General features: G+C 53.8%; 7 protein-coding genes across 7 annotated transcripts; 2 read left to right on the top strand and 5 right to left on the bottom strand.

Annotated features, from left to right (window-relative positions):
* Positions 1 to 648: 648 nt before the first annotated feature.
* On the bottom strand, positions 649 to 3,340 carry PFLUO_LOCUS3034 (uncharacterized protein; the record flags this gene model as incomplete). The annotated part of the gene is made up of 3 exons (XM_073780238.1): positions 649 to 2,801; positions 2,852 to 3,036; positions 3,132 to 3,340. The coding sequence occupies 3 exons, from the start codon at positions 3,338 to 3,340 to the stop codon at positions 649 to 651; spliced, it is 2,547 nt and encodes an 848-aa protein (XP_073637112.1).
* A 2,259-nt stretch (positions 3,341 to 5,599) lies between these two features.
* Positions 5,600 to 8,200, bottom strand: PFLUO_LOCUS3033 (uncharacterized protein; the record flags this gene model as incomplete). The annotated part of the gene is made up of 1 exon (XM_073780237.1): positions 5,600 to 8,200. One exon carries the CDS (start codon positions 8,198 to 8,200, stop codon positions 5,600 to 5,602), a length of 2,601 nt encoding a protein of 866 aa, XP_073637111.1.
* A 319-nt stretch (positions 8,201 to 8,519) lies between these two features.
* Positions 8,520 to 9,812, bottom strand: PFLUO_LOCUS3032 (tRNA (uridine-2'-O-)-methyltransferase trm7; the record flags this gene model as incomplete). Its single annotated transcript, XM_073780236.1, has 1 exon — positions 8,520 to 9,812. The coding sequence occupies one exon, from the start codon at positions 9,810 to 9,812 to the stop codon at positions 8,520 to 8,522; it is 1,293 nt and encodes a 430-aa protein (XP_073637110.1).
* A 183-nt stretch (positions 9,813 to 9,995) lies between these two features.
* PFLUO_LOCUS3031 (ATP-dependent RNA helicase) lies at positions 9,996 to 12,317 on the top strand (the record flags this gene model as incomplete). Its single annotated transcript, XM_073780235.1, has 2 exons — positions 9,996 to 10,238; positions 10,302 to 12,317. The coding sequence occupies 2 exons, from the start codon at positions 9,996 to 9,998 to the stop codon at positions 12,315 to 12,317; spliced, it is 2,259 nt and encodes a 752-aa protein (XP_073637109.1).
* Positions 12,318 to 12,534: 217 nt separating this feature from the next.
* PFLUO_LOCUS3030 (uncharacterized protein) lies at positions 12,535 to 13,305 on the bottom strand (the record flags this gene model as incomplete). Its single annotated transcript, XM_073780233.1, has 2 exons — positions 12,535 to 12,658; positions 12,713 to 13,305. The coding sequence occupies 2 exons, from the start codon at positions 13,303 to 13,305 to the stop codon at positions 12,535 to 12,537; spliced, it is 717 nt and encodes a 238-aa protein (XP_073637108.1).
* A 1,351-nt stretch (positions 13,306 to 14,656) lies between these two features.
* On the top strand, positions 14,657 to 15,215 carry PFLUO_LOCUS3029 (uncharacterized protein; the record flags this gene model as incomplete). Its single annotated transcript, XM_073780232.1, has 2 exons — positions 14,657 to 15,124; positions 15,189 to 15,215. The coding sequence occupies 2 exons, from the start codon at positions 14,657 to 14,659 to the stop codon at positions 15,213 to 15,215; spliced, it is 495 nt and encodes a 164-aa protein (XP_073637107.1).
* Positions 15,216 to 15,710: 495 nt separating this feature from the next.
* PFLUO_LOCUS3028 (Ubiquitin fusion degradation protein 4) lies at positions 15,711 to 21,717 on the bottom strand (the record flags this gene model as incomplete). The annotated part of the gene is made up of 6 exons (XM_073780231.1): positions 15,711 to 15,907; positions 15,960 to 20,148; positions 20,204 to 20,841; positions 20,902 to 20,981; positions 21,038 to 21,319; positions 21,623 to 21,717. The coding sequence occupies 6 exons, from the start codon at positions 21,715 to 21,717 to the stop codon at positions 15,711 to 15,713; spliced, it is 5,481 nt and encodes a 1,826-aa protein (XP_073637106.1).
* Positions 21,718 to 22,494: the final 777 nt, after the last annotated feature.

Raw genomic sequence — 22,494 nt, 5'->3', positions numbered from 1 at the left:
ATACGGACAACGCATTCATCCCCGCAAAGAAGCAGAATTAGACAGGTACCGCCACCGCAGCTCGCTTTGTGTTGCTGAATTGGGGCCATGAGACCCGAAATCCGGACTGTGTTTCCATCTGAAACGGAAGCTACGGGTCATTCAAGAAGGAATCGGTCATGCTGCCACAGGATTGAATGCTAGTGTTGCTACGGTGCCAGGATCTTCAGCATTAGCTTGATCTCCACAATCCACGCCAGTCCTTGCCGATCAGATCCAGACTAGCTAACGGGCATTGTGCCTAGGCAGGTGACGACAACGGTCCCGGACCGATGTCTGCTTCCATCGCATGTGATGCCGAGTTCCAATCGGCCCGTGAGACACGAAGGCCGGATGCATTGCACGGAGAGTTATGCTGTTATAGAAATTATTCATTTCCATTTCCAATTGTTATGTTTCTGCCAGAATAGGTATCTTCTATCACAAAATACAGCAAAAGACATCATTGTCGTCACGGACATTAGAAGAAGTAACGCGCCGAGGAACACCGCTCCCTTTTTCTTTTTTTTGGTGTCGGACGCACCAAATCCTCCCAAATAATAATAAAACAAATAAGTAATTAAAAAGATGTCCAGGATAGAGAAAGAGTAAAAAACAAAGGCACATGCTTTACTCTCCCACGGTGAGTCCGAGATCCGTATCCAGATCAGTGGTGAGACCGGCCGGGTTGTGCGCCTGAGCCTCGGCAGCGTAGGCCTCGGAGCGATCGGCAGGGTCCAGGTTCGCGCTGTCCACCGATTTGGGGTAGATAGAGTCGAACATCACGTTCACAGGATTGTCCGCCATAGTGGGGCCGGATGAAGCGCCATTCTCGTCAGCAGCAAAAAAGTCATTGCCTGCATCGTCGAAGTTGATCAGGGCGTCGAAGTCGTTCTGGGTCACTTCAGCGTCGTTGGCCAGGTCCATCAACTCCGTCAGGCTCATTTCAGACTCCAGTGGAGGCATGGCTCGGGTTTCTTGCTGGGTGAAGTTCGGGTTGAGGTTGTTTGTGCTGCCGTTGTCGCTGCCGTCGGAGTGTGGTGGGGTCGAAGCGAATACACCTGAGGCGGTCCGCGGGCCGGCGGTTGCCTCCTTGGGGCTGGGATAGGTCAGGTCTGGGATCTTCTGGGCCAGAGAATCGGGCGGTGGTGTCAGAGTATCGAGACGGCTGCCTTCGCCGTTGGCGCTGCGGCGGTTTGACTGTACGTCCTGCGGAGCAACTGTGAGTTGGATGCCGGCCTTGCGGATCGCGGCCTCCAAGAATGATGTGGCGAAGTCGGCCGATGCGTAGATCTCGCGCAGGCGTTGGAGGATGCGCATGCACTGGTAGAAGCGCTGGAGGCTGGTCATTCGGATGCTCGGGTCACTCGACTTGATATCCAGCAGATGAATAATGACTGCCGGCAGGAGCACCGTCACTCCGGTCGTAGGGTAGTACCGAGTCAAGTCCAGGCTGTGAAGGTCCTGGGCAATGTTGGTAATTTCCACTGCCGCATGTCGCACCTTGTTTCGCGACATGTCCTGCAGCTCCGCGTCCATAGACGGGTATGGGATGGCGGGAAGAACCTGGGGGCGATGCAGCGCACTAGATGTCGTGAGGTAGACCATCTTCAGCAGGGCGCGATGTGAGTGCAACACCTCCTCTGCCTCGGACAGTTTGGATCCGCCGGACGACACGTATTGGGTTTCCACGGGGAGGTTGGCCAGCCAATCCTCCAAGTCCTGGTCGCAGCGGCGCACTTCGAATGTTTCCGCGGTGGATTTCTTCGGGACAAGCATCATGGTCGTCTCCATGGTGCCGCCGAACTTGTGACTCAACACCGAGTACTGGGCTGACAGTACGTGGCTGACGCAGAGGCACAGCTTGGCCTTCTCGATGAACATGAGAGCCAGCTCGCGCTGGTGACTCACGTTCTGCAAGATCTCCGAGTTGCCCACCATGCCGACGATTTCTGACGAGAATGGGTGGAATTCAAAGTCGTCCAGGGTCAACATCGGCACATCGCAGTCATCGTCCTTGACCCGCATCGGGCGCCGCATGCCCAGGGCAATCAGCCGGTCGCGAGTGTATGTGCTCCACCAGATACGTTTCCACATTCGTTGGCGGCGAAGATCCATGCGCGAGTTCCCGGGGTCCCGGTGAAGGCCGATGGTGTGAGCCAGAGACAAACTGACTCCCATCCAATGCCAGGTATCCTTCTGGTCGTCCGGAGTTTCGTACCAGTAGGTCATGAGGAGAAGAGACTGCACCAGGGAGATGCGGTCTACTTCATAGTCGAAATCGTAGAGCACCCGAGCGCGTTGGAAAAAGACTTTGCGGGCTGCTTTGCGAGTCTGGTAGCCCGCGGCCTGCAGATGCTTCATGTCAATGAAGGCCATGCCAGCGAACATGACCGCCTGGAACAGCAGTAGACTGATGCGGTGAATGCCGTCGTTCTGAACGATCGTCTGCAGAAAGTCCTCCAGATCCAGCAGGGGCATGTAGGTGTGCACATAGTGGATGTAGCTCTTCAACAGCTCATTCCGCAGGTCCACATCCGGGACAGTCAGTGCTCCTTTGGCGGCCAGATACTCAGTGTCCTCCTTTTGCAGTCGTGCGGGCAGACCGCGGATGTAGTCTGGGAGATAGACACCGCCGCGTGGGCTACCAAACGACGGGTCCAACAGCTGCTGAATCTGCGAAGTGACGTTGGCCAGGGGCATCGATGCGGGCACGGCCGGGTTCGGTGCCATGCGACGACGGTAACGATCATCGGAACCGATTCGCTGCACCTGGGTTTGATCTGGGCCTTGGGTTAGCGAGACAACAAGGAGTTGGTGGGAAAGAACGAACATAGCAAATGCGGCATATGCTGCCCGTGGTCAATATCGACCGAGGTCTGCGAGGGCGAGGTGGGCTCCATCTCGTTGAACCCCAGGGAGTCGCTCAGTCTGCTGTGCAGAGCCAGATTGTCCTCCGACGCCTCGCCGGGCGAGTCAAGAGTCTGATTGTTGTCATCTACTTCGACCCGAGATTTCCTGCGAGACAGGCTCTATTAGCCCCAGGGAGTTCTTTCTTTCTTTCTTTCTATTTTTGATAATAAAAAAAAAATCTATGATTCTTGTCAACTTACTTTCTGCGCTTGCTCTCCGTGACGATGCACTCGACCTGGTCGAGGCGGCAATTCGTGCAGGGCGAACCGTTTTCCACGACATCGCAGCGCACCTTGCGGGCGCGGCAGCAGCAGCATGCTTTGGAGGCGCGGCGCTTGACGGGCCGGTTGTGGCCCGACAGGCCGGCGACCGAGGCCTTGCGCTTCCCTTGCGAGTCAGAATCGGGCATTGTCGCGGTGGCAGTAATAGTTATAGTGTAAACGGGGGACTGGCGTGGGCGGACATGCGTGTGGCGAAGCACGTATGTGATGTTTAAGAGTATAGCGGCGTTCGCGCGCCAGGCGGGGAGAAGGAAGGTTAAGTAGGCGGGAGTTTAGGTGTGTCTGGGGGCCCCGGCGGAACCGGGGAAAAGCCACTGGCACTAGTGTCTGGTTCCCCACCACGAGAGGCATTTCCACATTTGTCCCACTGGACTGTCGTCACCCTGAGCTCGGCCCGGTCACGTTACCCCTCGGTCCGTTCGGAAGGTATTCCTGTTTAAGGGAGTCGGCTGTATGCTCTTTTGTACGATGCCCGATTTCGCATCGTTGCGGCTGACGGTGATTTTTTGCCAGGGGCCCGATGATGAGGATCATTGTTGGACCCAAGGAATAATAATAATATCCGCCAGGAAAACTTCTCCAGTGGGCCTGGACAGAACTCCGAAATACTCCAGCGAAACCCCGATCCCGTGTGTGGCCATGGTGCGAAAAGGGATCGGAGCCGCTAGCCCTAGGGGGGTCCAGTCGAGGCTGCCACTCAGGCCGATGGGCGGAGAATGGTTGGGCCCGGTGGGGACCATGTCGCAAGTAAGTCTGTTTTGGTGAGAATGAATGATTAGTATTCTTTCGCGGAAGCAAAACCATCCATAATGCCCCGAAATGTAACAGTCTCACAGGGAGAACCCCTACCGGGATCCGCGGTATGAATGCCATGGATGATCCGATTCATTGATTATGATCGAGAGTGCCAGAATACTGTTCTGATCAGCCCGGCCCCTGACCCATCGTGACCGTGGCAAAGGGCCCAGATCGCGGATTGGTTAATCATAATCCTCGCCGGGCGTTCGACGTTTCGGTGGAGACCGAGTCAATCATTCCTGCAGCTGGAGAAGAAACTGCCGATTGTCGGAGAATTCATTATTATCAATATTAGTGTCTGGTCACGGTCTACTCCGGAATTATTCTTGTGGCTCAAAGTGTCTCGTCCTTAATAATTATGAACACGCCTCGGCTGAGTACTGGAGAAAGCAAACGCTAATTCCGCGGTGGGCAGCAATCTTCGACCACCCCGTTGTGCGCAATAATGGAGGTCTGTGGGGGAGTCCCAACGCCTCCCCAGGCCGGTCGGGGCTTTGCGGGGCCGTATGCTGAGAATTCTGCGCTCGCACGCGGATCCAACAATGGGACGCCAATCAATGTCGGGGTCGCTACGGTTCCTAAACCTTGCACAATTCCGCTGTTTCTTGGATTCAGCTCCATGCCACGGAACAACACCCGATCCCTGTAAACCATTGTTCAGGTCAGGTGTTTATCGTACTCCCGAGTCGGCAAGGCCTAGCAGGGCCGAGTCTAGCTTCCGAGTCCACCTTTGGCAATTGTCTTCCCATGATTGGTAAAGGCGAAACCCTACGGATAACCGGATTTGTAGCATGCTGTAAGAAATCATTCACTGCAGGATTGCGGAGTGCCTTGTTCCACTCCCTCGGACTTCTGCCCGCACAGCCTATTAGTGCCATGGATCGTAGGGGATGGGGAAAACGGCTCATCATGGGCAAGCTAGTGCATAGTCCCCCGCCATCACAAGAGCATCCCGCGAGTGCGGAAGGGGAGAGCGGGGGGAAAAAGGACATATGTTGCTCTACTACATACGATGTAATTATCTCCCCACGTTTTTTTGACTTTGGGGAGAAGCCGATATGGAGAGCTCATCCTGTCAGCATGCTCGAAATCGACTAGGGGGGCGGTAGAACCGCGTGGAGCTCCCAGATGGCTGGGCTAGACTGAAGCCGATCGCAACACGAGGGGAAAGACGTCGTCATAGCTAGCCGGTGAAAGATGGTATTGGCTGCGAACTCACTCATCATTCACCATAGGTGTGGGCGTGCATAGTCAATGCGCGCGCGGTTCATAATAGGCTGCTCAAACCAAAAAAAAAGAGATTCGTAGGTGGGTCTTTCGTAGATCTGCGTCGAACAGGAGTGGTGACGCTGCTCGTCTAGGGATTCGCTATGCCTGTTTTACCAGTGTATAGCATCATATTTAGTTCTACAGGGTACATACGCAGTCATTCAATAAATCATATTCACATATTCACAATAATGTACGCCTGGGGGTACCAGGTCTTGAAGAATCATAAGATTCCCGAAACAACAACGTCGCGAGGAGGGGAATCAAACGGAGAGAATCCAAAAACACACGGGAAAAAACATGGAAGGTCCAGTATTCGCTCACATACCGCCACGGCCCATTCTCTCAATCGACCCCATGATCCCTCCACGGCCAGGGGTGAAGACTGCAATGCCCGATTTGCCGCCGCTGTTGGTTCGCGAGTGACCACCCGAAGTACCATATCGGGGGATGCGCTTCTCGCCGTTACTAGGGAGACGAATAGACCCAGAACGACCAACGCTGCGACGGAGAGTGTCGCAGTCTTTTTCGGCAGGTTCATCATTATTATCCTCTGCAGGAGCAGGTGAGGAGACTGAAGCTTCGTGGACCGGGTTTGCAGGCTGGCTCTGCTGAATAGCCAGCCACTCGTCCACCGCAGCGACCAGCTCGCCCTTCTCAGCGCGTTCGGACTTGAGTTCAGAACGCAGATGCGCACTGTCTTCCTTCAGCGCGGCCATTTCCTGTTGCAGGCCCTTGATCTGCGCCTCCAACACGCGCTTCTCGGTCTCATGCTCGTCGTTCTCCCGGGCAATCATGCTAGCATTGGTAGCAACCATAGATTCCGAGCTAGCGGCGTCACGCTCAGATCGGAGACGCCCAGCTTCCTCGCGAGCGGTCGCGAGTTTATTCTCAGCCTCGCGCACGCGCTTCTCCCAGCGTCCCTCGTAGCTCTTCTTGAGCGCGGCGACCTTGGTCTCATGCTTGCCCTTGTACAGAGTGTGCAACTCGCGAGCGACTTTCTCCACGGCGTCCTGGACTTCTCGCGCGGTATCCTCAGCAGATTTGGAGGCCGGAGCTGCCGAGCCAGACATCGTTGATGAAGAGGTGCGGGCGGCCGACAGTTGGCTTTCCAGCTCGACGAGTTTGCCCTCGAGCTCTTCTTTGCTCTTCTCAGCCTCCTCGGCCTTTCGGGTCAGACGGTCTCGTTCGCGCTCGCCTTCAACCAACTCTGCACGGACAGACCGCAAGACACTCTCCATCTCCTTGCCCCGGCGATCCCATTCACCTTGCTCGATCTCCAAAGCTTCTCTGCGCGCAGCTTCGTTCCGCACTTCTTCCAGAGCTTCACCGACGCGTCTTTCCGCATCGGCAATCGCCTTCTTCAGACTGGCGACCTCGGCGTCCTTTCCACTCAGCGTGGCCCTGAGAGACGAGATCTCAGACATGAACCCTGATTTAAGAGACTCCAATTCCCGGGGCGTGATGGTGGGGATAGAGCGAGGAGTCGGTGCAGGTGGAATATCAAAATCCAGCAGTGACGCCTTGGACGGGGACCGAATAGACTCCCGTAGTGCCCTCAGAGGTGACCGCCGCGACGAAGAGTACCGTCCACTCTGCATGGAGTTACGGGAGAGGAAATTCATGTGATCCGTGAGATCAAGCAGGTTGGGTGTTTCGCCCGGGTTTTCTGTCTGCTGGAACTGTCTCCGTCTTGGGGTAGGGGATCCCACAGTCGAGCCACCGTCAACCATCACACTGCTTCTGTATGCCCTGCGCGCTGTCCCCGGGGTGGCTGGATCACGGCGGTCTGTCGGGGCCGGACTGGGCGCAACGCTGTTACGCATAGCTTTGAGAGGCGAGGCACCCCGAAGGCTTGCAAATTCAGTCATGTCCACATTGGGCACGGCGGAGAAGGTACTGAGGCATGTGTCATCCATTGAGTCATGCATATCATCGTCACCAGCTGGGATGAAGTTTTCTTTGTTTGCAATTCCACTATCGCCATCCTCACGAAGCACGGTGCTCATTCCCTCGTTATGTTTGTCTTCCATCACGCTATTGGCGACGGTTGAGCGGTTATGTGCGGCCGAGACCATGCTTTCGTTGTAGATGAGACTCGGATCCTCGTCCACATGGATGCCAGGATCGCCCACTCGACTCATCATGCCCTTCTTGCATCGCTCGTTCATTTGCGCCTCATCTCCATGATCCTGCGGGGTCTCGTCAAACGACCGCTTTCGGGGCCTAGCTGTGGCGGAATTTCCACGATATGGTGACCGGGACATGTGGCGCAATTTCTGAGAGTTGATTGCGTTCTCCTCCGGCCGAAAGGGCGAACTAGCACCCGCGTCGATGAGCGGCTGTGCATCCAAGCCAGGCGATCCACCTTGCAGCTCGCGCAACTTTTCGAGATCAACGGTGTCGTCCCTACCATCAGTTCGGAACGGGGAGCTTGTCGGGTCGTCAAATGAAAATCGTTTATCCAGACCGGACGACATGGGCTGTTGCAGCTGGTGCAGTCTCTGGAAGTCCACCGTCTCCTCACGAGTGTCAGGCTGAAACGGCGAGCTAGTGGTATCATCTGCGTCGCGTTCACCCAAACCAGGGGACATGCGCTGGATTTCGCGCAATGTCCCAAAATCGACTGTGTCCTCGCGAGTCTCGGGTTGGAAGGGGGAGCTCGGAGCCTCGTGGAAGGAGTCGTTATCATTGGCATCATCATCATCGTCCTCCTGATCATTGTGGACATAGGAATCATTTTCGTCGACGGGGTACTCCTCGTGAGACTCCATATTGAGCTTCAAGGAATTCTTCAGCGGGCTCGAGGGGAAGGGGCCCGCAGACATGGGCTTGGTGAGAAACGGCGAGGAAGTCAAGTGTGGGGAGTGGGCTCGCGCGTTTCGGTGGGAGGAGGATAAGGGGGAGAGCGGATTTGACATGGTGAGTGGTGAGACAGTGGTAGTTACCTAGTGTTGCAGACGCAGAAAGTCAACACGAGCCGGTGGTGACGCTTTGTTGTGGCGGTTGCCCCGTCAACACCGCTAGTCCACATGGGGACTTCAGGGACGGTGCCTCACTACGATGTACCTATGCAGACATTAAATCAAGGAACACGAGAATATGAGATAGTTCTTCCTCGGATACACTATACACAGCACTAGAATCCGTGGGTATCTATCTATGGATGTTTCTTTGACTTCACCGGATCCCTAAACGCCACATCTATATCGTAACCAACAATAATTCGTAGACCACCAATCACGCCCGGCCCAAGGCTCCAAGCTTTGTCCTCCCGTACGCGCCGCCCTTGGCCTTTCTCATTTCCAAGGCCCGCCGATAGGGTGGAGCTGTGGGCGGTTGCACCGGATCTAGACTGACGTGGTCTGGCGGCAGAGTGTAAGATGCGTCAGAGTCCCAGGCGGAGAGATCGCCACATGCGATGAAAGAGGGGATCCATCGGTTCTCAGTTGCGAACTTGTCAGATGGCACTTGCTGTGTCGGCGATGGATCTGTGGCCGGGTGTAGAAGCCGGACCTCCGTGGTGTGGTTGGACGGAGCAGTGCTCGCTAAAGTCGACGATACGTCTGGCTGCTGAAGAGATCTGGCTTCCGCAGATTCATCTTGTTCATCATGCACCTGAACACCGACATTGCCATTTGCTGATAGAGACACTGGCGCTGCGGCCCCACCAAAGAGAGGGTTCTTCAATGCCTCCATTCCTGCGACCCCACCATGGCTGACGGGTGGAATGAAGCCCTCACAGACCACGAAAGCTTCGAGGCTGCTAGCACGACTACTCCGTGGCTTTGCTACGCTGACTCGCTCAAACACAGTGCGCAGCTGTGCATAGAGAAGATCGACGTCGCGACCACGGAAGATTTTGGCCACGAACTTGCCGCCAGGGCGGAGCACTCCTAGCGCCAGGTTGAGCGCGGCGTAAAGCAATTGAGATTGGATATAGATATCGAGGTCATGAAGGCCTGTCACATCCGGGGCACCATCAGAGATCACCAGATCGACCGGGTGAGGTTGTCTGATGGCTGCTGGCGCCGGGGATGGCGAAGCAGAGGAAGAGGTAGTTAAAGATTCGTATGCCTCCGGGTCCAGGGCACGCAGAAGAAGAGGGATAGTCGAGGGATGAGTGATGTCCGCCTTGAGAGTCGTGATGCCCTCGAGGGGCGCCATGGGCTGCAGATCAATTGAAACGATTTTGACATTCTTGCGAGGCTTTAGCTCCGAGTTAGGGGAAACGTCGCTTCCCATCTCTATGTCTGAATCCACTGCTGTGGCACCCTCTCTCCGCTTCTTCTCGATCCATGCGCGTCGACCAAAGCTCTCCCCTTTGATAAGCACTCGGCTCAACACTTGGCTCCAGCTTCCCGGTGCAGCGCACAGATCCACGACGCGAGTGACATTGTCTGGGTTCTCGTACTCGAAAAGATCGAATTGCTCGTCGATCTGGATGAGCTTGAAGGCAGAACGCGCACGCCAGTTCTGCTCCTTGGCGAGGCGATAGTAGGCGTCGCGCTTATCCTTGGAGGATTTGCCCATAGTGAACCACAATAGAGAATATAAATGGGAATGACGATGAACAATTAATTCATGGATGTCGGGAGCGATAAGATGCGAAGGCGGCCAACTTTTTTTTCTGCCGCTTTTTTTTTTCTTTTGGCGCTTCGATCGTTTCTCTCTCCCGCATCGCATTGCTTGACTTGGTCAAACTCATCCAGCATCATGGGCCAGAAACGAGGAAGCGACTCCAAGACCCAGGCGCTGCAGTCAAAGAAGCGCCGGAAGGCTGCCAAAGCCTCTGCAGAGGACGATTCCTGGGACGGACTTGTCGAAATTGATGATCTCAACTGGAAGGAAGTCACTCTTCCTGATCGACTGGAAGATGCCCATGGCTTTTTTGGGCTCGAAGAGATCGACGGAGTCGACATTGTGCGACCGGAAGGCTCTGGCGAAATCCGATTTAAGGTATGCCATGACTGGTCTCACTGCTGCGGAGCTGCTGCTAACCGATGCGCTGGTTGTCAATAGGCGAAAGTGGGAAAACCGAAGAAGTCCATTCTGAAGGTACCGTCAGTGCCAATCGGAAACGGCGATGCAGAAGAATGGGCGGGCTTTAGTGACGGAGAGCCATCCAACGAGACTGCTGGCCCGGCCGACGATGCGCAAGAATTGAAGGAGGCCAAGGAGGCGAATAAAAAGGAGGCCAAGGAGGCCAAAAAGAAAGAGCCCAAAGCCAAAGGGCCAGCACAAGATCGGAATAACAAATTGGGTCTCTCGTTTGCAGCGCTCCAGGAGACGGAAGATGATGATGGCGTGGATGTGTCGACCTGGGATACTCTTGGCCTTTCCCCCGAGCTCTTGACGAGTCTGTCAAAGCTAAAATTTGGCAGTCCGACACCGATTCAAAAAACCTGTATTCCTGCGATTTTAAATGGGCATGATGTGGTTGGAAAGGCGTCTACCGGTTCCGGTAAAACTCTGGCATTCGGAATTCCAATTCTCGAACATTATCTTGAGCAACGGAGGGAGGATGTCGGCCAAGAAAAACGGCAATCGTCTCCAATGGCGCTTATACTTTCCCCTACCAGAGAGCTGGCGCATCAGCTGGCTAAACATATCGGAGACCTCACTACAAATGCCCCGGACATCGATGCACGGGTTGCTCTTTTGACCGGCGGACTGTCAATTCAAAAGCAGCAGAGACATCTTGCCACAGCTGACATTGTCATTGGCACACCGGGCCGAGTGTGGGAGATTCTCAGCACAGGACAGGGGTTGATCCGCAAGATGCAACGGATTCAATTCCTAGTCGTTGATGAAGCCGACAGGCTTCTCAGCGAAGGGAATTTCAAGGAGGTCGAAGATATCCTTACCGCCTTGGATCGACAAGAAGATGGAGATCCGGACGTCTATGACGATGAGGACAAAAAGCAAGAACCTAAATCTCGACAGACTCTCGTGTTCTCGGCTACGTTCCACCGTGATTTACAGCAGAAGTTGGCTGGCAAGCGTCAATGGACTGGCGGTGATCTCCTGGACAAGAAGGAGTCTATGGAGTACCTCCTCAAGAAGCTGAATTTTAGGGAAGAAAAGCCCAAGTTCATTGATGTCAACCCCGTGCAGCAGATGGCAGAGGGACTTAAGGAGGGCATTGTCGAGTGTCCTGCGATGGAAAAGGACCTTTACCTCTATTCTCTTCTCCTCTATCACCCCAAGCATCGAACCCTTGTCTTTACCAACTCCATATCCGCCGTCCGCCGCCTCACCCAACTTCTTCAAAACTTGCAACTCCCTGCACTCGCTCTTCACTCATCAATGGCCCAAAAAGCGCGACTGCGCTCGGTCGAGCGGTTCTCTTCACCTACATCAGATCCTAGCTCCATTCTTGTGGCTACTGACGTTGCGGCACGCGGTCTCGATATTAAGGGCATTGACTGCGTTATCCACTACCACGCCCCACGCACAGCCGACGCGTACGTCCACCGATCAGGCCGCACGGCCCGCGCGGGAACAACCGGTAAAAGCGTGATCATCTGCTCCCCCGAAGAAGTCGTCGGGGTTGCTCGACTGGCCGCCAAAACGCATGCGCAGAAGTCCAATGGCAACGGACCAACAAAGAAGCTTCCCCTGGAGTCCATTGAAATCGACCGGCGCGTGGTATCTCGCGTGCGGCAGCGAATAAATCTTGCCAAACGCATCACCGACTCCACCATCGCGAAAGAGAAGATCTCTGCGGAAGATAACTGGATGCGAGCTGCTGCCGATGATCTGGGCGTTGAATATGACAGTGACGAGTTCGATGAGTCGAAGGGTAAGGGTCGGGGCCGTGGTGGAGGACGGCACCAGCGCGACAAGCAGGCTAGTAGCATGACCAAGGCTGAGATGGCTGGTCTCAGGGCAGAGTTAAAACAATTGCTCTCGCAGCGGATCAATATTGGGGTCAGCGAGCGCTACCTGACTGCTGGGCGGATCGATATTGAGGCTCTTCTTCGTGGAGAAGGGAACAAGTCGTTCCTCGGACATCTTGATCCGCTGAACTTCTAACCCTTCTGTGCACAGCCCTATGTGTATCTCCCAATATACCATTTCGCCCTACTTAACCCCCCAGAGGTAGATATTGAAACTAGAGTGACAATTCAATACGAGGGGCCAGGAAGAGAGAGTGAACTGGCAGTCAACTATCATAAATTTGTAACTCTTGCTTAGGTAGCCTCATATGGCTCTAGTACATACAACGCCGTGGGACGCTTCCCAACGCTGCCTAGGTGCGGTTGTTGTGGAAGGACGTGCGAGAAGCCAAGGTGCGGTCGGGGAGCTCCTGTCGGCAGGTGCAGTCCTCAAAGTCGTTGCGGCACGTGAAGCACCAGACGACACCGCAGTTGCAGCTAATCAGTCAGTGATCGGTTCAGGTATTACTTGATGGGGGCAAGAAGACTTACAAGAGAAGCGAGCATCCGTCGGCCTGCTCGATCATGTTGTGGCAGTGGGGACATTCTTTCCAGCCGCTAGCCTCGGCCATGTCGGTCAGTGTAGTGTCCCTCTCGGTACAGGCTCCGGAATGGGCTTCGGCCTTGCACAGCACACAGGTGATAGTCTCGCAGGCGGAGCAGGCCACAGTGCTGTTGTCGCTGACCACAGCATCAGGAACATACACGGAGCAGGAACTCTTCGAACAGTACACCGGGTTGGGGTCAGTGCGCTCCTTGTAGATAGCCTCGTAGCTATCTGCAAGCTTGTCGCCAATTATCTCACGGATGGCATCGGTGATAGGAATGTCACCGTCGCAGCAGCGCACGGGAAACGCGGTGACGTCGTCGACGGCCATCTCATACCGCTGAAAAAGGCAGCCATGGCACCAGATGTGGTAGCAGAATGGGATCAACTCGTTGACGTTGGTAGCATAGCAACACTCGCAATGTTCAGTTTCCTGAATCCACTCCTCAATAGGAATCAGCCGCTTAGGCCACTGATCCTGAGAGTCCTCCATTTCCTCCATTTCCTCCATTTCCTCCATTTCTTTCATTTCTTCCATTTTGCTGTGAGTATTGGTCTTCAGTATATAGGATAGACAACAATCAGAGCAAAGTCACATACTTTGGATGGTTGCTGCGAGCCGTCTCAGGTCTAGGCAGGAATGGGTTTTGGTTTGAGGATCGAGCGATTGAGTAATCAACGTAAACCCAGACGAAAGGATAGAGGCTTTCACGGTAGAAAATAAAGTCTGTTCACAGTCCCTGTGGTGGTTGTGACAGGAGAAGAAGGGGTGAAGGATGGAGAGCGTGGCGGGGAAGAAAGATCGTGAAGTAATTCGGGAGAAAGAAATAAACAAAGAAATAACTGATGCGACAATACGATACGCATTGCTTACAGGCTTCTCTACAAGAGCATCAATGAAGGCTGGCACAATCTCGGTGTTGAAGGCGTCGTGTATAGTCACCCTCATCGTTTTATACAGCATTTAGTTAATCGAAGCCCTAACTGGCTTATCGGTATCCTTATCTATGTCGGCATGCCGAGTTAAATCCGGCCTGACATCCCGATACTCGGCTTCTGCCCCACTATTGAACAGAAAAATCAGCCTGTGGGCACTGAACAAGGAGTCTGGCGAGGATACTCATTTGCATGCGAAAATACCAAAATGTTCTAGCGAATAATGCATCCATTTGTTACTGGGGAAAGAGCAGTAGTGGCCTAAAAAAAAGATCCCGAGTCCGAAAGCCGGAAGATCTCGCAGGTCCACTCGGCGCCATTCTCCCAAAATTTCCATCGCAAGCCTTGCGATGATTCTTTCACATAACAGGACTGCCTTTATCCAGGTATTTAACAGTGTTTGCGCCAAACTAGCTGCTCCGAAACCCGTATTCACATCTTGATACTCCTTCCTTACTATACTCGACGCCAAATCACGTCAAATCTAGGTACTTGGTCCGGGCGCAGCCTTATGATCACCGCTAACCTACCCCTTCTCAGGTCCCATCCGCGAGAAGTATATACACTCTGCCGCAATGTCCTATTTTCTACAAGCAGCTCGACAGCTGCTTCGTCAACCATCAACCGCAATTGCTGGCGTCCCACCCTCGCCCTTCGGGCCAACCGCCCATCTACACCAGAAGGGACCTGCGCGATCCGCAGTTGTCCACGAACAAGCACTCCCACAAGCTCGGACACAAATACCTCCGGTGAAAGCCGCGCCATCCTCACAAGTTGAGCCAGCCAACATCGACACACTCATCTCCCAAATTCCTCTAGTCCAATCTCTCCGCGCAGCACCCAAAATCTACAAAGAAACACGCCCACACCTTGCCATCCCGCCACCGATAAGACAGCACCATTTCGTGGGCGGGAGTCTTTCTGGGTTGGGGAAGCTGGCCTTTCAACCGTATATGTGGGCCAGCTTTACCACAGCCTCGCAACAAGAAACAAATTCCAAATCCGGAAAGGGTACATCTAAGAGCAACGTGATATCAATCTTCCACATCGGCCGCGATCTATGCGGGCACCCCGGCTTCGTGCACGGCGGTCTTTTGACTGTGTTATTCGACGAAGTCTTCGCGCGGTGTGTCTCAGCATCCTTCCCGAGCGGATTAGGAATGACAGCAAATCTTAATGTGGATTTCCGGAAACCTGCTCTCCCAGACCGTTTGTATGTCCTCCGCGCGGAGACAGCCAAGGTTGAAGGGCGAAAGGCTTGGGTGGAAGGGCGGATGACATATCTTCCCTTGCCGCTGGCTATACCTTTGGATTTTGGCAGCCTTGTTCCTGATGCAGCGGAGGCGTTGACGGAAGAGACTGAAGGGGCTGTTATGGTTGCGGAGGGCAGGGCGCTTTTTGTGGAGCCGAAGTTTGCAGACGTGAGTATTTGATTCCTATTCATTGCCCCATGTCCAGGTGTAGTCGGCTGATATGCTTGTATAGTCCATGGTCTCAATTTACCAGAATTAGATGGTGAAGAGACGAGTTACGATCTAGTGTTGCTGGATCCTAAAGAGGCCGCTTCTAGACAAATACCCTGAAATAATCAATACCCTAATGTTTCTTGCAACGGCCACCTATCGCCCTCTCAGGGACCGTGTATATCTCTACGAGATTAATCAGCTTAAAGGAGAGATCGTCCATTGCTATCTAATACCGGGATGATAAAGGCTTGCCCGTCACCCTGATGACGCCGCTCAACCCTGATGGCATAAGGAAACAAGGAACGAAACAAACGCCCGGTTTGAAACAAACTTGGGGGAGTGGGGAAATGGAAGGGTAATCCAACCCAGAACAGTGTAATCAGGTCATCGCATCATGAGAGAAATAAAAAAGGGCACGTTCGTTTCCAGTCTTCGTCAGGGAAGACGCGGTATGAAAATCATTGAATCTAGCAATGCCGGCAGTGCCAAGTGGTCGAGCAGAGGGAAAGGGGGAGGGGGGAAAAGGACCGAGGAATGCAATTTACGACAGGTGGAATGCACCCTGGCCCTCTTTGATGGCGACTGATAATCGCTTCTTCAGGAAGTCCAGACTGCTGTAGTCTGGCAGCTTGAGGTAGTTGACGCAGGTCATCACGCTGGGGAGATAGTCATCGGGTGTGTAAGGCGGCTCGCTTGGGCGGCAGACGACCGTGAAGATGGGAGTAAGACTCTTGAAACCTGCATTTCAACGTTAGTCTCAGCTGATCACCTAAAACGCTAGAAGACTTACCGCCGATGGGTAATTTCGGGCTACCCGTAACAAACTGCAGGAAATTTCGGCGTTGCTGCTTATCCATCTCGCTCATGCTCTGAAGCAGGTTACGCACACTGCGGCTGTCCATGTTGAAACCGTGATCGGCCTTGATTGAGTCCGTCAGGGTTTCGATGGTCCAATCCTCGTCAGCCTGCCCGAACAACATGACAAGTTCGTTTGGGGTGAATGCCCGAAGGGCAGAGTACAGGAAGACTTGGGAGAATCCGGTTCGGAAGGCATCCACCTGGCGCCGAACACCGGTGCCCAGGGTCATGTCCACAACTCTGTCAACATAGGTGTCGACGTTCTCTATGGACAGCGGAACATTGGAACCATTTGGAATCAGATCAATATTGGGATGGCCTGGCAGTGTAAAGTCAAGGCCCAGATCATCGACAGAAACACCATCAACCAGCACCTCCTGCAGCGCCTTGGTTTTCTCTGAGGGAGACATTGACTTGCTCTCTTCAATATCGCTCTTGGCACTGGCAAATCGTTTCAACATGATCAGCGACTTGGCAAGGTCCTCGTCCACTGCCTTGACAGTACCGAGCGACGGGGCGACGGAAGAAAGATTATCTGCAATTCTGAAGAAGGCCGGGTTGAACGAGATATCGATAATTCTGGAGTCAAGCATGGAGCGCGCAACGAATTTGCCCAGTATCTTGAAGATATTCAGCTGCTTCTTGCCAGATTCCGAAGCCGCTTGCTCGTCGCTTATGGGCGCCGGGAACAGACCGCGCTTGCCATATGCGTACTCCCCTGCGGAGTCGCCATCGTTCTCTCTCCAAATTTTGAGTTTCTTCTTCGAGAACTCCTTGGAGACAGTAGAATAGAACTCGAGAGTAGGGCCCAGACCAGTTCCCACTTCCTCAAAGTACTCCACCTCGAGAATGCTTGGAGATGACCCGTAGAGTTCCATTACCTTCATTGCAGAGTCGAGGATACGTGTCCGTGAAATGCGCACCTTTTGACGCTGTAGACGACCCAGGAACGGTCTATCATCGCGTCGCAGATCACGCCGGCTATCCTCTCCGCTCTGAGAGTTGTGCCATCTCATCATTGCCCGAGAATAGCCAAATGCGGTAGACTGCAAGAACAGATGCCTGGTCTCGAAGGGGAACAGGAATGGGAACAGTCGAGATAAATCTTCACTCCAACTGGGGAGGCAGCTGCTCGCCACAATCAAAGGCTCCTCCAGCTGCCGGTTCACCTTGGCGGTGAGCTTGGTATTGATGAATTGAGCCAAGGGCTCCGGCGTAATGGTAGGAAGGCCTCGGGCCTCAGCAAGAATGTCATCGATTGTAGCATTCATTTCATGCAGGACACGGAGGAGGCGAAGAATTGACGCAGTGATGGAGTCCTTGTTCAGGGAAGAGGGCATTTCAAGACCATTTCCCTGAGCCGAAAAGTCGGGCATGCTGGTCGTCAAGGTGGACGGCTCGGGTGGCGGCGGACCAGGAACCCGTTTGAAAGTGACAGTGTGAACAGCAGACCAGAAATTTCTGGGATGGCCTTCGCCTACGTGTTCACGGTTATGGTGAACAGCACGATAGACGGTGGTCTCACTTGAGATAGGCTTGCCATCCACACTGAACTCAATGTGCCAGTCCTGGGGAATCGAGGCCATCGCAGCGGCGTATGAAGAGAAAGGGCGTCCAGCAGTAGCCAAAGAGCTGCCACCCATGGGGGTGGATGAAGCAGTGTTTGGAGCCCATGAAGACGGCTTGGAAGCCGGAGTGGACTGAGAGGGGGTTCCCACTCGAGTCCCATCCTCTTTCCGGGCCGTAACTTTGCCAGAAGACCCAACCTCCATGTTGACGGCCGTGGGATCATGAACATTGTCATCCTCAAGGTCGTTTTCAAGGTCGTCAACGATAGTATTGAGCTCCTCATCCTCATCAGGTTCATCAATCTCGTCTTCATCCTCGCTCAGTTGTCTTTCGTCAGCACACTCCAGGGGCTCTTCATCATGCTCTTCGTCCTCCTCCTGGAGAGGGGAACGAAGACGAGATTGCGGGGTAGGAGCCATCCGATTGCCGACAGTGGGTTCGGTTGCTTGACCACGCGGGCCTCCAGTGCGGGTTGGGAGACTGCCATCCAGCTGTGATCTGGGGGAGTTGGATGAAGCAAGCTGGTCGCGAATCCGAGCAGCATTGGCGATCTGGGAAAGAATATTGTCTCTAGATCGTGGCTGCCGGGGACGCTCTGACATGGTAATTCGTGGCTGTAGAAAATCTTCCAGGGCTTTGAATGTAGCAATGGCATGGATCGAGACCATGATGTTTCTGTACGGGCGAGGCACCTCAGACCCATCCTCAGCAACAAGTTTGAGCCGAAGCTGTTTGCCCAGCATATACGTCGCATTGCTGCGAGTGTTCTCCAGCGAGTTATGGCTGACAGTGATGACCTCAAAATGCTCAGTTCGGCTCAATAGGTCCTGCAGCTTTCGAATCAGAACACTGAACGGTGTGGTTGCGGTACTCTGGCTCTGGGCCTTCTCAGAAATGGATGCACCCATAAATGCCTGTAAAAATGCTGCTCGCGCATTGCGAATACAAGGAGCTTGCAAGTTGCCAAGAACGTCCAGCAGAACCTGGATGATGCCGGAGTTAAGCAGCTCCGAACTCGTGATGCTTTCCAAAGCATCCCCATCGAAGTAATATGCCAGTTTCTGGAAAAGAGAAAGGCCCTTTTTGTTTCCGCGATCAGAGAAACATTTCTCGATGTCGGCAGCCAGCGATTGCAGTTCGGTCAGGATCTTCATAGCCTCCGCCCGAACGGCACCGCCGTTGCTGGCTTCATACATCTTGAGGAAAGCGCGAGCATCATGAATAACAATGTCGTTGATAGCAGTGTCCATTTTCTTGAGATCATGGCGTCCAGACATTGACGAACTGTCCGATTCCGACAGATCATCGTTGTCCTCATCCGGATCATCATCCTGATCATCGTAATCATCGCCATCCTCATCAGCGGAATCATTGTCTTCCTCGGCTGCCGGTTTGATTTCGTGAGACGAATCAGCTGGTGTCTCCATAGCCGCAGCGCCCGAAGAACCGGGGAGGTCTTTGTCATTTGAAAGGGGTCCCTCTGATAGTTTGACAATTTCGGATATGACCCCTTCGCGATGGAACTGGTGCTGATAGACGTGCTCGAGTCGCTGGAAGAGTAGCTCGGAGCACCGAAGAGCCAACGCCACCAGAGACGGGTGGTCCTTTTGAGAAAGAATGGCAGCAAGAAAAGAGGCATACGGAACTGTACGCAAGGCGTCTTCGATCAGGGTAGGCTCCAGAATATGCAGCATCTTTAGCTGTGCAATAAGAACCTTTTGCCGAACATTGAGATTAACCGTGCTAGAAAAGGCATCGGTCAAAGTCGGGAACAGTATCGTAGCAAACCGCTTGAGTTCTGACTTGCACTTGGCCAACATCTTGCGCCTCTCCTCGGCGGTTTCTTTTGACCTAGACGACTTCAAGCTGACAGACATGCTATTGTCAAGATAGGAGCTGAGCACGGTATCTGTCCGCGATCCCTCACGGTTGGGAACGCCTGGCAGCAGCTCACAAATGACATTGAGTGTCTCGAACACCTGCTCACGCGGCCGGTGAATCAATGCCTGCATGACCAAAACACTGTCCATCTTGACGGCCGTGTTGTCGATGTCTTGAGGGGGGGAGACGCCTGTCAGAATTTGGTAGAGAGTATCAACCACATCCATTGTGAGCAATTCATTCGACAGTCGAGGGCTGGCCTTGGCTGTGATAGCCAACACGCGGAGAAATTGAGTGTGAACATGAGGGCCAATCAGATTTGTAGTCCCCGGAAGCAAGAGTCGGAGAATGGCTTTGAGCATGGCCGGCTCGATCAACTCCTCCAGATTTGTATGGCGATGTTTGAAACTCTCGACGATACGTGAAACACATAGACAGCCTTGCTCAACAACCTTCGGGTCATTGCTTGAGAGAACATTGAGAAGAGTGGGCATCACATCTCGAACAACGGGGAACGAATCGTGGGGGAGATTGCGGCAGCAGTTGGCCGCTGTTGTCACAGCAGTGCGCTGAGTGCTCGTCGGGAAGAAATCCAAGTAGGTCAGACAAGCTGTGAGCCCGCCTTCGCGTACGATGGATGCAGGAAAATCGACTGAGATTTTGGCCAGAGTCTAGAAGAAAGCAACGTCAGTCATAGATCGAAGTCAAAGGCGGTCCAACACTCACGCTTAAGGCCTGCTCGGCGAGGTCAATGAACTGGATATCCAGGAGTTTCTGGCACAAGATGGGCACTGCCCCACCGTAGACAACGTTAGCGACAGAGCCACGCAAAGCCTCCATGAGATTGGCAAGAGAGCGACAGGCAAGCAGCATAATCTCGGGATTCTCTTCGCCAAACTGGTTTGGCTGCATAAGAGTCACCAGCTCCTTCACGTACGGATCGGGCGAGAACTGGCCCGACAAATTGTCTTCGTTCGACACCAGCAGGAGATCCGACAACTCCTGGAGGGCGATCAGTTGAATGGATGGATCATCCTTTTCCCTCAGATTACAAAGAATGTCCCGAAGGCGTGAAGACATGCCAGACATCATGCCACTGAGGGCACGAAGGGTACTCTGCAGACCCATAGGTCCCCGGCTACCGAAGAGGCTGCTATGGAACGGGTCCAAGTCTTCCTCATCGAAAGCCGAGGGATTGGTGTCATCATTGCTATCTCCCGTCGGGGATGCATCCCGTTCTTCTTTGTGATCATGTTCCTCCAGATCCTCCTCCGCGTCTCGCATTAAGACGTCCGGGTTTGCCTTTGCAGAGCGCTTCTTCTGTCGTCGAGGCGGAGGAGACTGCGTTGCTCCAAGTCGATCTGCTACAGGTAAATGATGCCGTTAGTATTGAGAAACTACAATAGAATAGCATATTCGCTTACCATTTCGGCTCGTTTTTCGGCTCGGAGCGGGTGGAGACGAAGCGTTCTTTGAGGACTCCTCCGATGGTCGTGACGACGAGCTATTTAGGTACAATCAGCTTACTCTTTCAGTCCCCAAAATAGTCCCATAACCTACCCCGGTTGTGACATGTTTGGGCGACTGCGGGCGCCTCGGCGAGAACCTGCGGCAACAGGGCCAGCAGAAGAAGCCGTTTGCGAGGCAGCGGTCCGCTGTCTCTTGGATCTCCGCGGCGGTGAAGGTTGTGTTGGCTGATCCGGGGTATCAGAAGGGCGGTCGCGACGTGAGGAGATCTTGCGTTTTCGAGATGGAGCCGAGCCAGCGGCCGAGGTGGAGGCAGCACCGGAGTCGGTGGAGGGAGGAGGATCTGCAGCGGTTCTCGCGGACGAGCGAGTGGTTCTGGATGACATGAGAAACAGGCCTTTTTAGGATCTCGATGGGTGGATGACGTGAGAAGAGAGGGTAAGGGGAGAACACCGAGGTAGGTAGCTGGGAGAGAGATGACGAAGGAATGTGGAATCCTCCCGCAGTCCGGAGAATCCACGCCGAGTAAGTGGAGCAGGACCGCGGCCAAGGTGGGTAGAAAAGGAACGAAGGAGAGAGCGGTCGTCCACGGGGTTCTCGCAGGGTGGGAATCCCGTGGAGATCGAGGCCGAGGGCTTTGGGGATAGGTCAAATCACGGCGAAGAGGGAGGAAAGTACCTCAGGGCAGGAGAGGTGGCAGCTCCGGCGGGGGAGACGATGGGATAGTCCTCAAGGGGGTCCTGGCGGTTGGCGGAGGGCCTTTGCCTGGCCATAAGTCGTTGGGAAGAGGGGGTTTGAGGAGCTGGGGTTGGGTTGTGGTCAACACCGTTTCAACCCGCCATCCGCACACCAGTCAAGGGCTAGCCGAGACGGGCGAGAGGGTGAGTGGGACTGAAGAGTAGAAAGCTGTGGCAGCGAAAAGAGAAAAGAGTGGATGGGGGAAAGATGATGGGCGAGCAGGGATGAAGGGGGGGAGGAAGAAGAAGATGTGATGTGGTGGAGGATGTGGTGGTGACGACGGGATTCGAGAGAGAGAGTGCAACATTCGTGCCTGGCTGCCTTAAGTGTTCAAACATCCTATTATTATAGTTACCATAACGATATGATTCCTATTCCAGCCAACTATTTCCATTCTGCCCAGTCTCCGATCGGGCATGAACTGGCTAGCGCTGCTCCGTGGATACCTACGGTCATAGTCGTAGTCCTAGTCATAGTCCTAGTGCCCTACTAACTACTATATTGTAGGTAGCATATGCCTCCGACATAGAGAGCTCGGTTTCCGAATCATCACAACCATCATCATCTATACAGTATAGAGAATCTAATACAATAATATGTTGTTGTCCACTGCTGTTCTGTTGTCTTGTCCGGTTGCCTGGTTCGGTCTGTTTCTCTTGACTCACCGAACACTTCTTCCCTTTCTTCCTCCTCCGCCTTCGGCTGTTTCGCCCCTTCGATTTCGCCATCGCTTTTCGTTCCGCCTCTTGTGCTTCCTCGCAATCTCTCTCCTTCTTCCCCCCCATTTCTCTCACATCCTCTAAGAAATTGTT

This window comes from Penicillium psychrofluorescens (genome assembly GCF_964197705.1).
Source record: "Penicillium psychrofluorescens genome assembly, chromosome: 2".
Taxonomy (NCBI): Eukaryota; Fungi; Ascomycota; class Eurotiomycetes; order Eurotiales; family Aspergillaceae; genus Penicillium; species Penicillium psychrofluorescens.
Note: the sequence above shows the minus strand (reverse complement) of the source record. Positions and strands in the feature narration are given on the sequence as shown.